The sequence below is a fragment of the Bidens hawaiensis genome, unplaced genomic scaffold (genome assembly GCF_021521415.1).
Source record: "Bidens hawaiensis isolate Kalapana, Puna unplaced genomic scaffold, B.hawaiensis_p1.1 tig00014916_1, whole genome shotgun sequence".
NCBI classification, from domain to species: Eukaryota; Viridiplantae; Streptophyta; class Magnoliopsida; order Asterales; family Asteraceae; genus Bidens; species Bidens hawaiensis.
The window spans coordinates 130,173-147,044 of NW_027492325.1; the positions used below are offsets into that span (position 1 = coordinate 130,173).

Below are 16,872 nucleotides of genomic sequence, written 5' to 3' on the forward strand. Positions count from 1 at the left end.
AACATGAATGATGTCTTTTGTACGTTACAATTATAATACGAATCATAAAAACCAAGTTTTATATACTCGTCTCTTGGTAGTTTAAAAAAATGATCGAAACTCATTTTGCTGAGCATTTTGACCTGAACCAAATTTATTATGGCAGTCACGACTATTTGGGAAGTCTTTGAAAATTTCATGCACGACCAAAGATTTAATGTTCACCCATAGCCAAAATTGATACATATAATTGTTATGACGCAAACCAAAACCTATTTTTTTTTTTTAAAATACGACTCGAATTCATTATACTTATAACATGTTTTAACCAGATTTGACAAATTTTTTAATGTCCCGAACTTATTTTACTTATTACCCATCTTAATCTAAACAAAACTTTAAACCTTTTTTATAATGACCTAAACCTATTTGTCTTACATCTCATTACAACTCGAACGTGTTTTAACATATCAAAGTCCTCGATCGTTAGCACGAAAATATAAAATATTAAAAAAAATAAGCGAAACTCATTTTGCTGAGCATTATAACTTGAACCAAATCTACTATGTTAGTCATAGTCATTTGGGAGTCTTTTGAAACATTCATAAACGACCAAAGATTTAATGTCCACCTATAGCCAAAATTGATACTTTTTTTAAATGACATGAATTCATTTTGCATATAATTGTTTTGACGCAAACCAAAACCATTTTTTTTAAATGGCTCGAACTCATTATGCTTATAACATGTTTTAACCAGAACCAGAATTGACATTTTTTTTAAATGATTCAAACTCATTTTACTTATTGCTTGTTTTGACCTAAACAAAATTCAAAACTTTTTTTATAATGACCTAAACTCATTTAGCTAATTACATCCAGTTATAATTCGAATGCGTTTTGACCTGTCAAAGTCCTCAATCGTTAACCCGAAACAATAAAAGTAATTTTTTTTAAATGATCAAACTCATCTAGATGACATTTTGACTTAAACAAAAACTGATACTTTTCTCTAAATGACACGAAATCATTTTGGTTATAACATGTGCATCAATATTCTTACACTTGAACGTCGAAAAAAATAAACACGTCGTGATTGTATGTTTGAAATTTATTAAAACATATTATATTCAAAGATACAAATGAAAAAACAATGAAAAAGAATATAGATGATTATATGGGTAAACTTAAGGGGATGGAAAAGTAATTATTAATTAAATTTACAGAAGTTGAGTATAGTTGAAGGGTTAAATTTAAAATTATATTTTAAGTTCATAATTGCATATTTGAGTTGTACTCTTATGCTTAATTGACTTTTACATTATAATAATTAAACACCTCAAAATAAAACATAATTTACACTGAAACGTCAACAAAAAGAAGCATGTTGCAATGGTAAGTTCGTTTTTGTTTAAAACACAATATATTAAAAAATATTGAAGAAATAAACATTTTAAATAAATTTATCAATTAAATGGGCAATGATAGAGGGTTTATGTGTAATTACTTTAAAAATTAACAAAATGTATCGAAGATAAAAGATCATTTTTGTAACTATATTCTAAAGTAAATAATTCTAACCGTTCAAGATGTCAAAGTTACAATATTATCCTTAAAATTTCAAAATTTTATTCATTAGTGATTGTATATTATGCAAAAGTGATTGTACCTATTAAAATTTAAAAGATTATTCACTCATGTTTTATACATAGTATAGAAATAGAAATAGAAATAGAAATAGAAATAGATATAGATATAGATATAGATATAGATATGGATAATATAGATACTATGTTAGCTTTACCAGCTAACAAGTGTAAATAATTAACCAGACCAGCGGTCACAATTCAGAAACTTAACAACCGTTCACCAAAATCCACCATTAAACATCAAAATTCCATTATTACAAAATCAAAATACTAGATACAAAAAATAATCAAGTTCATGAACTTATTACATGTAGTGATCAATCAAACGACGTTGAGTTTAGCAATCGCAGGTGGTGTTGGAAAACTTTAATCATCGGTCCAGTTCGACTTGCCTCAATGTTTCAACATGGATTTCCACGAGCACACGTTGTCGATGCATTTCTTTAGCCTCGAGTCCCGTATTTTAATCTTCCAATGCCCGTCTTCAGACCCCACCTTCTCGGCTTCCCTCCTGTCCCACTCAAGTTGCGCCTTTTGCCTGGACTCCAACAGGCAAAACTGATGCAACTGAGTGGGCATTGCGTCATGCACTTTCCACCACCGTTGGTGGGCCACATCGCTCGCGAACTCGCGGAATATATCTGAGTTCCAGTTGCAGTCGTAATCACGAAAACACAGCCACGGTTTCATCCCGAGGTAATGGAGTACATACAGCTCGGGAGGGTCTGCCCCGAAAAGCCGCGTCTTTTTCTCTTTGGTTCCTTCGTCGTCTCCCATCCAAAAGTTTTTTAAAAAGTTTATGCTCTTTGGGATGCGATGCCACCAAGTGAAAATCTCGTTTAAGTACCCCTGATCGCCACCATTATACGACACAATCTCGTTGATATGGCTCATTAGAAGATTAAATGTACAGTTAGATGGCTCAATAACCATCACGCCCGAGTTGAATAAGGTCCCATTGTTACCGGTGGCGGAGATCTCCGGCATCCCGAATAGGAAATCGATGTTTCGTAAAATGAGCAAATCCGCATCTATAAATATGATTTTGTCGTAGTCAGTTAACTGCCATAACCGAAACTTGCTGTAGTTCCATTCGTTGTATGCGTTCTTTGAGGCTTTCGGGTTTCTTATCCGTTGGATGGTGCGAATCTTCCACCCTGCCAACTCGAGCCCGCTCCGGTGGTAATCCGTGATTGTCTCGTCTACAAGGATCACAAGATCTCGGTTTGAACCCGACAGCCGAATGCTTTGCGCTGCGGTTATCGCCCCGCAAACATACACATGAGCCGAGTGTAGGATCGTTACATACGCCTCTCGTCGTATATTCCCAATATAATCTCCATCTTGTTTAGTAAAAGTGAAACAACACAACATGTGCGTTAGTTGGAACTCTACAAAGACTAATTCATTCTTATGCTAATTATCAAATTACGTAAAACCTTATGTTTAGTCTCTAAAGTCAACCAAGGCTATAATTATCCCTTATATTTTTGAATTCCACGACGTGTTTGTAAAACACATCGTCAAATCAAAGATGCGTTAGATTTCTTAACACATTATCAAATATGAGTTAGTTATCCAAACACGTAGTCAACGACGTGTTAACATCTAAAACACATAGTCAAAGTTAACCTCTTGTTTGTTTTATTTTTAATATTACATTAATATAACTAATTTTACTTTTATATTTGTTTTTCTTATATCTTTTAATATATAAAGATTTGTATTGTTTCGAATATACTGATGGGATATGCTGAATTTTATCTACGGACCGACATAAACTTACTTAAAACCGAGTCGTGTCAAATTTATATCGAAATGTTCATCACTTTTAACCCCACACGATTTTAAATAAAGTTTATGCTAGCATATAGATAAAAATAAACATGTTCTATCGGTTTATTCGAAATAATATAAAACTTTATATATTAAAAGTTCTAATAAAAACAAATATAAGTAGAATTATTTATATTAATATAATATTTAAAAAAACAAAAGAGGCTAACACGTCTTTGACTATGTGTATTAGATGCTAACACGTCATAGACCAAACGTTTGGATAGCTAACTCATATTTGAGGATGTGTTAGAAAGTTTAACGCATCTTTGAGGATGTGTTACAAACATGTCGTCAAATATAGGTTAGATTTCATAACATATCATCAACGATGAATTAGAGAAAGACATTTTTGAAATTCTAAAATTTAAGAGACAAAAGTGAAATCTCTTTACGAAATAAGTTATTTTAAGAATTTTTAATATAATTAATTACCAAGTTAACAAGTGACTCCTTTTTCTTTCAAATCATGATATCCCTACTACGTATATAATTTGTGACGTGCTTTAGAATTAGATACGTTAATCAAACATATACGTTATCAAACAACAACACATTAAAATATATATTTGTTTTAACGTTTTCAAAATCGTATATATAAGCTTAATAAGTTAAAATAAAATTAGTAGCTTGTTAATCATATATATATAACAACTATACAAGACTCAATCAGTAGAAAAAACTTATAGAGAAAAACTAACCTCTAGGTTTGAAAGGCAATGCAAGTTCACAAGATCCAACCGGCAGCTGAATCTTTTCTCGCAAGACCTTCAAATCCGGTTCGTATAACCACACGTTTCCCCTATGAACCACGAGTTCCTTACAAGGAAGCAGGTTTGGGAGAGGGATACAATCACTAACAAAAAGCAGGTGCACTGGCCGGTTTGATCCAGACGAACCGGCCAGCCTAGCAGCTGCCAGCTGCAAATGAAGTCTGGCAATATCTCTGGACCAATTTCCTTCATTTCTACAAGGAAGCTTAACCACAATCAGATCAACAACTTTTCGTGGTACATCGATATTTGGAAAGTTCGGACAAGTTGGGACTTCGTCTTCTTGTTCTTCATCTATCCACTCGGGATACAACACATCCCATGTCACGTTTTGATCAACCGGATCAAGTTTTAGATTGAGCATTTGCTCCTCGCTAACTAGAGCAATTCGTGTCTTCCATTCACTGGTTTCGTACTCTTGAAAGTTCAAGAACCCGATCCCATGAATCTGTGTTTTGCCGGATAATATTTGTGTGACAACTGATAAATCATCCCAATTGATTTTTAGATGTGACACGTATCTTTGATCTATCCCACCACCCCATTTCCACCTGTTTAATTACAAATAATCAAATCATGGTGTGATCATATATAATTAACATCAAGTATAAAAATCCGAATGATTTACCGTACATTGAAATAGCATAAGGGATGTAGTTGTCACGACGATGATGACCCGAGAGAGAGTAAGTGATGACTATGAGAGTGGCGACTATGGCGGCTAGTAGCATGGATTTGTGCGGTTTGTGTTTGCAATTACCGGCTTTGTCATGTACAGCAACCGGCATTGGCTTCCCGTCCTCCTCCTCCGGTTTGCTTCTTTGAAACCTTCGTTTGCATATATCGTCGCTGATATGTCATGTCATTTTCGGGTAAAAGTGAAGCATTGTTAGTTAGAATCCAAGTTTGCATAATATTGTTATATGTTTTATCTGCAATCGGTTTCTGCTGGTTTTCTTTTTCTCTTTTTTTCTTCCCTCCAATATAGCACGAATTATTTCCATGTTATATTAGCAAATTAAGTCGTTTATAATATCTTTAATAATAGTGTATATTAATTATCTAAGCAATCGGATTATGTTATTTTTACTTACGTAACGGTAACGTGAGATATTTTTTTTCTCACATGGATGAGACCATTATACAACGACAACGATAATTTAATATAAAATATGATTTATATTATGTATAAGCTACTAACTAATAATTTAATATATTTCACTTATGGTCTAGTAGTAGGAGGCTTAGGTTCTTCACTACGGATTCAAGTTAGATGGATATTGACAATGAATATTTGAGTTAGGCTTTTGCAAAGGTTGTAGTGCTCACTCGGGTTTTCATCCCACCGTGTGTTACACCAGAGAGTTATACTCGTGGTGGCATAACGACTGTCAAATGGCAATAAACGGTATGGTTTTCCGGGGAAACGTTCAAGCCAAACTCTGAAGCCAGCGTTAATTGAACTGGTTAAAAAACATCGTTTGGATAGAGTAGAACATCGACTATTAAAATTTAAAGAAATTAATATATTTATTAAACTCACAAAACTATGACACGTAATGGATAAACATCAAAGTATTTGGGTTTGTCAATCGTTTTAAAATCTCCACTTAAAAGGCTCATATTTATGAAATTTAATTAACATTAACCAAACTAAAGTAATTGATTCGAGATATCATTTAGAATATATAATATATAAATGACATAATTATAACTTGTATTTTAAACATATGTAATTTATGGATTAAGGTTTTTAAAAAGTTTATTTACAGACGGTGTCTTTTTATATGACTTGCTTATTTAATTTCGTCATTTTCACTAACTAGCATCCCGAAACCCCGTTAAGTCTTGGCATTTGAGGACATTTAAGTCTTTTTACATATACTATATAAGTATTTATAATTAAAAACAAATTAAATATTTATTAGAAAAAGAAATTAAATAAAATATGTTAAACGAAAATCCCGTTAAGTTTTGATATGTTTAGATTTAATTGAGGTTTAGATGAAAGTTAGTGTAAATGACCAAAAGTGAAGACATTTTGTCATATAAAAAACACCGTCTGTAAATAAACCCCATATATTTAAATTACAAAATTCATAATTTTGTTCGCTATTTATTCAACTTCAATAGGGAAATGTATTACTAAAATATAATAATATTCTCTCATTATTATAACACTTTTAAACTCGGTCAAATGACCATATATACCAATGATGGTAATTTCCGTTCACCAACCACACTTAGGTACAACGCATCCCTTTTCGTTCGCCTACCAAAGTTTATCATTAGAATGTATTAAAAGGAAAGCATAACTAGATAGATGTATTTAAAGTTAAAACGAAAAGAGAGACAAAAATAAGAAGTATGAGAAGGATTTGTGAACATAAAAAGTTTTTTAAAATAAATTTAAAAACAATAATAAAAAAATCATCACTAAAAATATAAAGAAAAAATGAAAAAAATTAAAAACTAAAATGTTTACGACTCATTCCCGTTAAAAAAAATACGAAAAAATAAAAAAAATTGACGAAAAGACACAATGGTGAGATTAAATACACAATGAAGAAAATGATCAAAATACACAATTATAACTAAAAAAAGACACAATGGATTGCAAAATATAACACAATCCCGAACATAATATAACACAATGTTGAGTAATATAACACAATATAAAGAAAAAAAAACACAATGTCAAGAAAAAAGACACAATCAATAACGAAAAAAAACACAAGACACAATGATTAACAAAAAGACACGACTTTTTTCACTCACCATTGTGTTTTTTTTAATTGAGAACAGGAAAGACGGTGAAAACATTTTTGTGTTTTACTTTTTTCGTTTTTTATTAAATTTTTAGTTATGATTTATTTATTTATTTATTTTTAATTTTTTTAGGAGTTCTTTGTGTGGCTAGAAATCTTTCTCATCATTCTTATTTTTGTCCCACTTTGTAGAATAACTTGACCCCATATATATAACCATAATAACCATTGACCCGAAAACTTTTTTTGCGCTAATAGAATAACTGGGTATTTGCAACTGTATTTTCGATCACTAATCCCTCGTTGACAGCAACAATCAACCCTCATTCAATCTAGTAAGATAAAGATATACTCGAGATTACACTGAATAAAAACTAGGTATTTATTCATCATATATATCGGTTTTTAACTTGAAACTTAGCATCACGTTGGCTGAAGCATGAGCTGACTAAGTGGTACTTGGCTTCAGCTAGTAAAGATTAAGTCTTCTATTTAAAAAGATGTATGCATGCAAGAAGCCGCAACAAATATAGCCGGGCTCTATCTAGCGGTTACATGTAATAATAATAATGGTGAAAGTGAATATGGCTAATTGAATAATGAAAAAGTAGTAAGCAAATAACCCCAGTTTAGCAATGGATTCTTAATAAGCTACTCTTTGAGAAAGATTAAGGGAAGTGAAAAACATACTTGGTATATGGTTGTCTGGTCTCCATGGAAGCGGCAGAGCTCAGAGCGATTCTGTGAGAGTTGAAGATCTAATGTTAATTGGTAAATAAAGGGAATATGAAGAGCTTGCTACATATGGTTCAGAAATGATGGACAAGGACAAGCTAACATATTATATTGTGTCAAAGATGGTGGTGGTGTTGTTGGTAGTAGTAGTATCTTTAAGTAAGGTGAGGTGTGAGTTGGGTGAGATGGCATGGGAAGGAAAAGACGGTCAGATAAAGAGATCGTAACTTCTCTTGTAATGTTGGACTCATGTTAAACGTAGACCACAAGTCAAGCTATTGATTCATTTCTAGTCTTGTTTATAAACTTAGATCTATCTCCTCCTTTAGACTATTTTAATTTAACAATAATATTAATATAACATAGTATCTGTATCTACAAACAAACATAATCATGTAACCCTTTGTTGATCATCGTGTAACCCTTTGTTCATACTACCAAGAAGAACAAAAATAACATTGCTAGGCACGATGAATAGTTGGGATTGGACAAGGTGCGTGACTGATATTTCAAAGGACTCATTGAATACTCCAAAAGGATATAAACCATAATAGAAGGCGAACCAGATCGATCTTATGTCATTATTATATGGTAGAATGTAGATGGTATGAATGATCACATAAAATCAAATATTTAAGTGACACTTAAAGTACCGCCTTGTGTTTACATACTAAGGATTAATGGAGCTTTTGAGAAAAAATGTCAACATCAACAATCCTACTCTATATGTTTTATCATATCATCCAAATTATATAATCAAAAAACCGAGTAAAAAGAAGTCGTGTGATTGTAGGTGTTGCCTTTCTAAAATTTCAACTAGTATAAATAAATCCGTCATTATAAATAGACAACTATATTGCATATATGTGATTTCATGGATAGTCGTCTTAAATCATGTTTTCACTTTCATATTGAAGTATTCAATGAGTCGTTTGAAATATCAGTCAGATAATTAAAAAGAAATCAAGAACTATATTGTATGATTATGTTGTGAATCTCTTTCCAAGATAAACCAAAGATTGTGTTCTACAATTAGTAAATCATCATAACATTTAGTTGAAACTACACATGGGTTCATGTAACAATGTGTTAGTTTGACGGTTAAAACAATTGTTGGTTACCGAAAGTTCCTTCTATTAACTTTGTGAGTATAAACTTAGTTATTACTGATGATTGTTGTCTTGCCAATTGTAACTTACAACTCATAATTTACAGAAATCAAGAACATAGCTTGCATGCGTTTGTTATGAGTCTCTTCATGAAATCTACGTTAGTAGGAACTTAGTTACAATTGATGTTGATGGTTTTCAATATGAACTAGGTTGCTATGATGGTTGGTCGTTAGCATAAATTTACTATGATTGATCAGTTCCTATGATGTAGTTACTATTGATCGATTGGTCTTTACAAGTCAGGTAGATCAAAAGCCAACTCCAAGGCCATCTTCCTACTCATAATCAATCAACGAAATCCTCCCTTGAGGCGTTACCCTCTAACCCGTTGTTTCCCAAGGCCAAAATGTACCTCATAAGATGTAACAAATATTATTCATATTTCTCCATGCCAGAATAAATTGATAACACAAATTCATAATCGGTTAATTTTCAAATAAAACAATTGATCTAGGTTTGATCCCAAATACCATTCACATTTTTCTCCTTCAAAGTAATATATTTGATCCAGGAATAAAACCTAATTAATTTGCATCTTCTCACAACTTCATCTTTCGTCTCTTTAGTAGCATTTTAGGAAAGCTTATGAATAGCTTGCCATGCTAAGAGCACCTCCAACACTTCATGTGTAGAGGCGTTCGACTCATGTGGCAAATGACGTGCGAGGGTGGATGGGGGCGTGCTGTGACCATAAGTGCTCTTGACGAACAAGAAGCAGATGGCCCCCCTAACGGCTAATTCATATTTATAAAAAAGGAGTTTATTTTTTTTAAATTAAAAGAAAAAAAAATAAGAGAAACAAACCCAATGCTATTTATAGTTTTAGAAAAAAAATCAATTCAAAATCTACACCTAATCTCATTCAAAAACAGTCTCATCTCAAACACAACAAGCACACACTTAATAGAAAATATACGTGGATGGTAGAGGTGTTCACAGCCGGATATCCGAACTTCGGATATCCGTTCCTTTCGGATAGTAGATTTTACTATCCGAATCCGAAATTTTGGAAATCCGAAGTTCGGATATCCAAAGTTTAAGTTATCCGATCGAATAGTGATTCGAATATCCGAAAAAAATCCTGGAAAGAAAAATATGTTTTAAAATTAAACTAATAAGTCACAAAACATCTAAAAACATTCAATCCAACAACTTAAACATAATAGGTTCTTCAATCCAACAAACTAAACACAAATTGTTCAAACTTCACATACCTTATCAAGGTATATTTGGTGCCGGAAGACGAAAGTGGTGATAGTCGACGGTGACATATAGTTAGATAATGTAGCGACAGACGGTGGCGAAAGTGGTGACAGACTGGTGGTTTAGTGCAGTATCGGACGGTGGCGGTGTTGTGGACTTGTGGCGTGGTGAATGGTGATACTGATTGGAGATTTGGAGAGTGATACCGATATACTAATAACATCGCTTAGAAATTAGGGTTAGAAGAGTAAGGAGTAAGCACGGTGTTTGAGTTGTATATATATTAAAATTTAAAAATTATTAAAATTAAAACTTTGGATATCCAAACTATCAGAAATATCCTAAAAACGTTATCCGAATCCGAATTTGGATACATGGCGTTAGGTTATTCGAATTTTTGGATATCCGAAATTTCAGATAGTTTGGATACAGATCATCAGATTATTCAGATTCTGTTTCGGATTCGGATACTTATTAACACCCCTAGTGGAGAGTATCAGTTTCCCGCATTTCAACCTATACACCCTGCAACTAGAGATGTCTAATTGTACCCGTAAGCCCTGTTAACCAGCCACCTCCCGGTATGGAACTGTAACGATTCCGGCAAATCCAGGTATACCCTAGCCGGTATATACTATTTACTTGTCATTTAAATATTGATTATATGAGTTATAGTACGTATATACGAGTATATATGATTTATAGTACGAATCATACTCGATTATATAGTGAATCGTATTGGAATTACAGTTAATCAATGATCGGTTATTGAAACCCGAACGGATCGGGAACTACATTATAGACGAAGTATATGATGTTTAGTGATGTTTACGAAGTATTAATGCTTCGGGATAAGTAAACTATAGCACAGAAAAAGGATTTCGATTTAATGGTACATCGGTACGCTAAACGAAACCTTTAACACCAAACCAAGCAAGAGACGATCAATCAAGCCGAAAAAGATGCGTAATTATTAATAATATGATGTTTTAATGTCATGGGTTAAGTTTTTAAAGTTTTTAAATCAGTTTTATGTAAATTTTATTTTCACCCGAAAAACGACCACTCTATGCTCGTTTTAAGCCGAATTACGAGTTTAAACGAGAAACGAACTGAGCCAGATTATCCACAACATTATCCGGATTGCGTAATCCGAATATGTGGCTTAGAATGGATGTGTGGGACCCACCCCACCCCTTAAGGGAGGCCGATCGGCCCTATCCCCTTATTATTGATTTCATTTTCTTTTTTTTTACCACATTTCACTCCCAAAACTCTCTCAAATCCTTTCATACTTTCAAGTGTTCATCAAATCCATCTCTTCTAATCAAGAACACAAGGTATAAACATGTTATAATACATGATCTTTGGTGTTGGTTTCTTTACTTTGAGTTGTTTTGCAAGAACAAGAGGTTCCAAGTGAAATATGGGTGAAAACCCGAGATGGAACCGGTTCTCGTATGATCAAGGGATGTATACAAGTTATACAAAGGATCTTGATCCAAGTAATGAGTTAAAAGTGTTTAGAATAAAATTTTACGGTTAAAATCTTGTTAAAATGGATTTCCAAGTGAAAGATGGGTGAAAACCCGAGATGAAACCGACTCTTGCATGATCAAGAGATGTATACATGTTATACAAGGGATCTTGGTCCAAGAAATGAGTAAAAAGAGTTGAGAACGGATTTTTACGGTTAAAACCTTTGTTTTTGCATAAAAACCGACACTAGGAAAGAAATGGCTTGATTGTGGGTATAACTTGCTTGGTGTGGTGTTGATGTGCTTGTAAGTGTTGTATCTAGCGGCTAGCAAAGGCTAGAAACCGAGATCCTTGCGATCTAAAGCTAGAAAACACAAAATAGTTCGGTTTTCGTGTGTTTATGAAAAAATGGACAGATTTACGTGTGCTTAGAGTCGGGTCACGAAATTTCACAGAGATGATCTACACATGAAAATATGAGATCTGTGAATTTTTGGTAATTTTTGGATAAAAGATGAATATTTGGTGAATTTAATGCTCGGTTTTGGCCAAAAATAGTGAAAAATAGCAAAACATGATGAAAAATTCCGGAAAATTTAAGATAAGCTTTTTATAACATATAAAAGTCACCCACAAAATTTGAGCTCAGTTGGAAAAGTCTAAGTAGGCTTTTCGGTGAAACGAGTTCTAGGGCTTTCTAGCTCGGTTTTGGGTGAAAATGGCTTGAAAAATAAGTTTTAAATTCTGGAAAAATTCCAGAAAGTTATGAGGGTGATAGAGATCATCCCAGAAAAATTTGGGATTTTTCTAAAGTGTTTTGGTATTTTTGATATATTTAGTGTTTTAATAAGATCTAAAAATAGATAAATAAATGTAAATATAGGAAATAAAATCTGGGAAAATTCCAGAAAGTTATGAGGATGATAGAGATCATCCCAGACAAATTTGGGATTTTTCTAAAGTGTTTTGGTATTTTTGATATATTTAGTATTTTAATAAGATTTAAAAATAGATAAATAAACATAAATATAGGAAAATAAATCTGGAAAAATTCCAGAAAGTTATGAGGATAATAGAGATCATTCCAGAAAAATTTGGGATTTTTCTAAAGTGTTTTGGTATTTTTGATATATTTAGTATTTTAATGAGATTTAAAAATAGATAAATAAACATAAATATAGGAAAATAAATCTGGAAAAATTCCAGAAAGTTATGAGGATGATAGAGATCATTCCAGAAAAATTTGGGATTTTTCTAAAGTGTTTTGGTATTTTTGATATATTTTGTATTTTAATGTGATTTAAAAATAGATAAATAAATGTAAATATAAGAAAATAAATCTGGAAAATTTTTACAAAAATTCCTTACTGTCAAATTAAGTTTTGTGCAAAATTTCAAGACCCGAGACTAATCGGGTAATTATTTGTGCTAAAAAGAACATAAAAACAAGTTTTTAAAGCTTAAAACGTGTAAACCGGCAAAGTTCGCATAAGCGAGCTGACTGGTACATGAAAACTCTAAAAATAGACTATTTCATAAATCTAAGTAAATTAAGTAAAAATAAATCATCCGAAAATAATTCGGATGATTTGGGTAATTTTACCCGATTTTACCGTTTCCGGCACCGAAATACCGGAAACGGGCCCCACGGCCAAACGGGGTGTCAAATCGAGCTATAATTTCATCACCTTAACTAAATTGACTGTCAAACTCTAAGCAATGTCAATCTGAGTCCTTAGAAGTGTCACGGGGTTAACATTGTCCCCGAATCGAGTACAGTACTGGGTTAACAATGTTCCCAGATGTACCGATTGATATGTATTTAAGTTATGGGAATTATATAGTAACGACTAGATATTATATTACAGATCCAGGCACGTAGCTGTTCCTTATATTACTCACCGACTCACAAAAAAGGTGAGTTTTCACGAGCCCCTTTTAATGAATTGTTTTAATTATATTTTCCCGGGGCGGAAAACATGTCTTATTTTAAGTATTTAAGTACATACCGATCGTATGGAAATACTTGTACATTTATATATATATGGACTGATGCATAGAATATATAAAATGTTTATAATGTGTTATTGTTCTGGGGTAACATAGTTCCCAGGGGTTATATTGTTCTGGGGTAACATAGTTCCCAGGGGTTATATTGTTCTGGGGTAACATAGTTCCCAGGGGTTATTATTGTTCTGGGGTAACATAGTTCCCAGGGGTTATTATTGTTCTGGGGTAACATAGTTCCCAGGGGTTATTGTTGTTCTGGGGTAACATAGTTCCCAGGGGTTATTATTATTCTGGGGTAACATAGTTCCCAGGGGTTGTTATTGTTCTGGGGTAACATAGTTCCCAGGGGTTATTATTGTTCTGGGGTAACATAGTTCCCAGAAAGTTATTGGAAATGTTCTGGGGTAACATAGTTCCCAGCATGATTATATGGTTAATAAATGATTATTAAAAATGATTTGTCAGTGTTTATTTAAATTAGTGAAACTCACCAACTATTCGTAGTTGACCCGTTTTCTTTACATGTTTTCTAGGTATGCCCAAGTTGGAATGATTGATATGTGCTTAACTATCTGTGCTACCTGTTGGAAGCTTGCTGCTCTATGTTTTGTAATGAATTTATTAATGTTTTATTGGTAATATATGTGTGTAACACCTAGACAGTAACGCAACTCGCAACAATGTAATATGTTATAAATTAATGTAGTGGTATTTTCTTTATAAGCAATGCTGTTGATATCAGATGTGTCTGTTGCATCCCGTGTACGTTTCCGCTGCGGTTACGGGGTGTTACAGAACTTGGTATCAGAGCCATTGGTTATAAAGAATTAGGATGTCTGAAAAAGATACCTAAAATATAACCAGTAGCTCAAGTATTATAGGATCTGAATATCAACTAATAATATATAGTGACAAGATCGGGATGAACTTGGATGGACAAGTGGGTTATTATGGTCCGGAACATAATAACAGACTTGTCTGCACGAGGGAATTCAGGGGAAGTCACGGGGGACTTAAATAGGTAAAATTGGCAACATATGTGTAAATATATGATAATATTATTATGTGGTAAAGTTGTATAAATAAGTATGTGTTAATCTAATTATGAATTACACTACGAAAAGGACTATATGTTTGTTAACTTGTGTGCAGGTAAAAATGTCAAGCCCGCATAGCTTATCTGTAGAGGAGGATCCGGAGGAGGTTAGCCCCGGAAACTCCGGGAGCTTACACGTGTCATCCGACTCCGAGCCTAGCGAGGCGAGTCACAGGAGCTCGAGTCAGTCCTCCCCGGCCCGGATCGTCAGATCCCCTACTCCCCTCGCACCGCAGGCCACCTCTGTCCCTCCGGGATTTGGTCCCCGCCTTACGGCGCGGATCAGCATCCCGCGTGTCCCACCGACCTCTCCCCCACCCCGACCTGCTACTCGTCGGGGAGAGTCCTCATCCCAGCCCGAGCCGATGGCTCTACCTGTCTGGGGCCTTCCCAGACAGGAGCGGGATTCGGTAGCCTGGCTACGAGTGCTCACAGAGCAAGTAAATGAGCACTCAGCCGCCCTGACCGTGGGGGTACAGAGGCGAGTGTGCCTTGGTGATCGCATACTGGATTGCCAGTATGCAATCGACCGGTTGACCAGGGAGAGCTCGTACTCCCTAATGATGGTTCAGCGGTTGGAGGCGTGGCTCCGGGGGGTGGTGGCAGTAGTGGTGGCGATGGTGGCAGTGATGATGTGGTGGGCATACCACCATGTTTAGTAGTTATGTTTGGTTGGGGTTAATCAGGGACCATTTTCTTTTTGATACTCTGTGTAAGTAGTTAGTGGTGATACTAACACGAAGTGAATCTTGGTTAGTTATGATACAACCACTGGCCCCTAGGGTGGGTCTCTTGTAGGGCATATCACTATAGATACTTTTGGGTATCATTCAAGCACTGACCCCTTTACGGGTTATGTCGAGATGATACCGACATAGGGCCCTTGTAATAAAATTAGTTATGTAATGTTGACTGAAAGTATGTAAGCTGATGTTTGTGTAATATGAATCAATGTTTACTAATGAATGAAATATGTATTGTGTTTTATGTTTTGAGATGGTATTGATTATATATATTTCTTTGATGATTGTGTAGAATGGCACCGAAACGATCAACGAAAATATCGGAAGTAGATGTGAGCCGTTTGATTGCTCAACAGTTGGAGGCGGCGATACCGGATATAGTATCGCGCATCGCCGCCAGTATTAATAACTCGACCAATCCAACCCCTCCGAGCAATCAAACGCCCATAAATAATGACGGGGAACAAAATTCTAATCCTCCAAGGAATGACAACACTATGCCGAGTAATGACGCACCGCCTACGGTGGTCGCTACCGACAGTAATGGCCCTATCCCTACTGTAGAGACCAACCGCACTGGACCATCCAGGGGTTGTTCAATCAAGGATTTTATGTTATGCAAGCCTTTAGAATTTAACGGGTCGGAAGGACCGAATGGGTTAGTGAAATGGTTAGAGAAAATAGAATCAGTGGTAAATATCAGCAACTGTCCCGAGGATTGTGTCGTTAAGTACGCCACCTGTACGTTCACAGACCATGCCTTGACATGGTGGAACACCATAGTACAGACTCGAGGTCAGGCGGCGACAAACCGCATGACCTGGACAGAGCTTAAGGATCTTGTTTTGAAACATTTCTGCCCAAAGAATGAATTGCAGAAACTGGAACATGAGTTGTGGAACCTAGAGATGCATGGGGCGGACCACTTGGGATATACCAACCGGTTTAATGAACTGTCACGATTAGTGCCGTGGTTGGTCACCCCAGAGTCAAAGAGGGTGGAACGTTATATTTGGGGACTTACCCCAGTAGTGAGGAGCATAGTTAACGCGGGAGGGCACCAGACGTATGAGGGTGCAGTGACACAGGCTGGTATTGTCACGTATGATTTCTTAAGGAGCGGATCGATAAAGACGACGGGAGAGTCGGCTGGGGGAAAGCGAGGTACGTATGACAATAGGATCCGAGAGAAACAGCAAGGTAAACGAGCTAGGCCCGCTGCCCAGAGCTATGCCATGACTAGTTCGGGCGGAAGGCAAGAACCGCCGAGGGGAACGTTTCCTAAATGTGGGAAATGTGGTTACCACCATAGTGGTGTGTGCAAGGAGGTGGTGTGCCACCGGTGTGGCAGGGTTGGACACTACGCACCAAATTGTAAGACAAATCTGAACAACCTGAACCGTCAACCGCAACCAATTCGTGCGCAACCA

At 35.1% G+C, this 16,872-nt stretch overlaps 1 protein-coding gene across 1 annotated transcript; it reads right to left on the reverse strand.

Moving 5' to 3' along the window:
* Positions 1-1,866: 1,866 nt before the first annotated feature.
* On the reverse strand, positions 1,867-7,720 carry LOC143548166 (UDP-glucuronate:xylan alpha-glucuronosyltransferase 1-like). Its single transcript, XM_077039403.1, has 4 exons — positions 7,695-7,720; positions 4,870-5,085; positions 4,165-4,787; positions 1,867-2,970 (listed from the first exon to the last, which is right to left on the reverse strand). The coding sequence occupies exons 1-4, from the start codon at positions 7,718-7,720 to the stop codon at positions 2,021-2,023; spliced, it is 1,815 nt and encodes a 604-aa protein (XP_076895518.1). The 3' UTR covers positions 1,867-2,020.
* Between the last annotated feature and the right edge of the window lie 9,152 nt (positions 7,721-16,872).

Coding starts and splice junctions, on each gene's coding strand:
- LOC143548166 (XM_077039403.1), bottom strand. CDS start 7,720: ATGGAGACCAGACAACCATATACCAA. Junction 4,788..4,869: donor ATCCCTTATGCTATTTCAAT/GTACGGTAAATC, acceptor GTAATTAAACAG/GTGGAAATGGGGTGGTGGGA. Junction 2,971..4,164: donor ATTGCCTTTCAAACCTAGAG/GTTAGTTTTTCT, acceptor TTACTAAACAAG/ATGGAGATTATATTGGGAAT.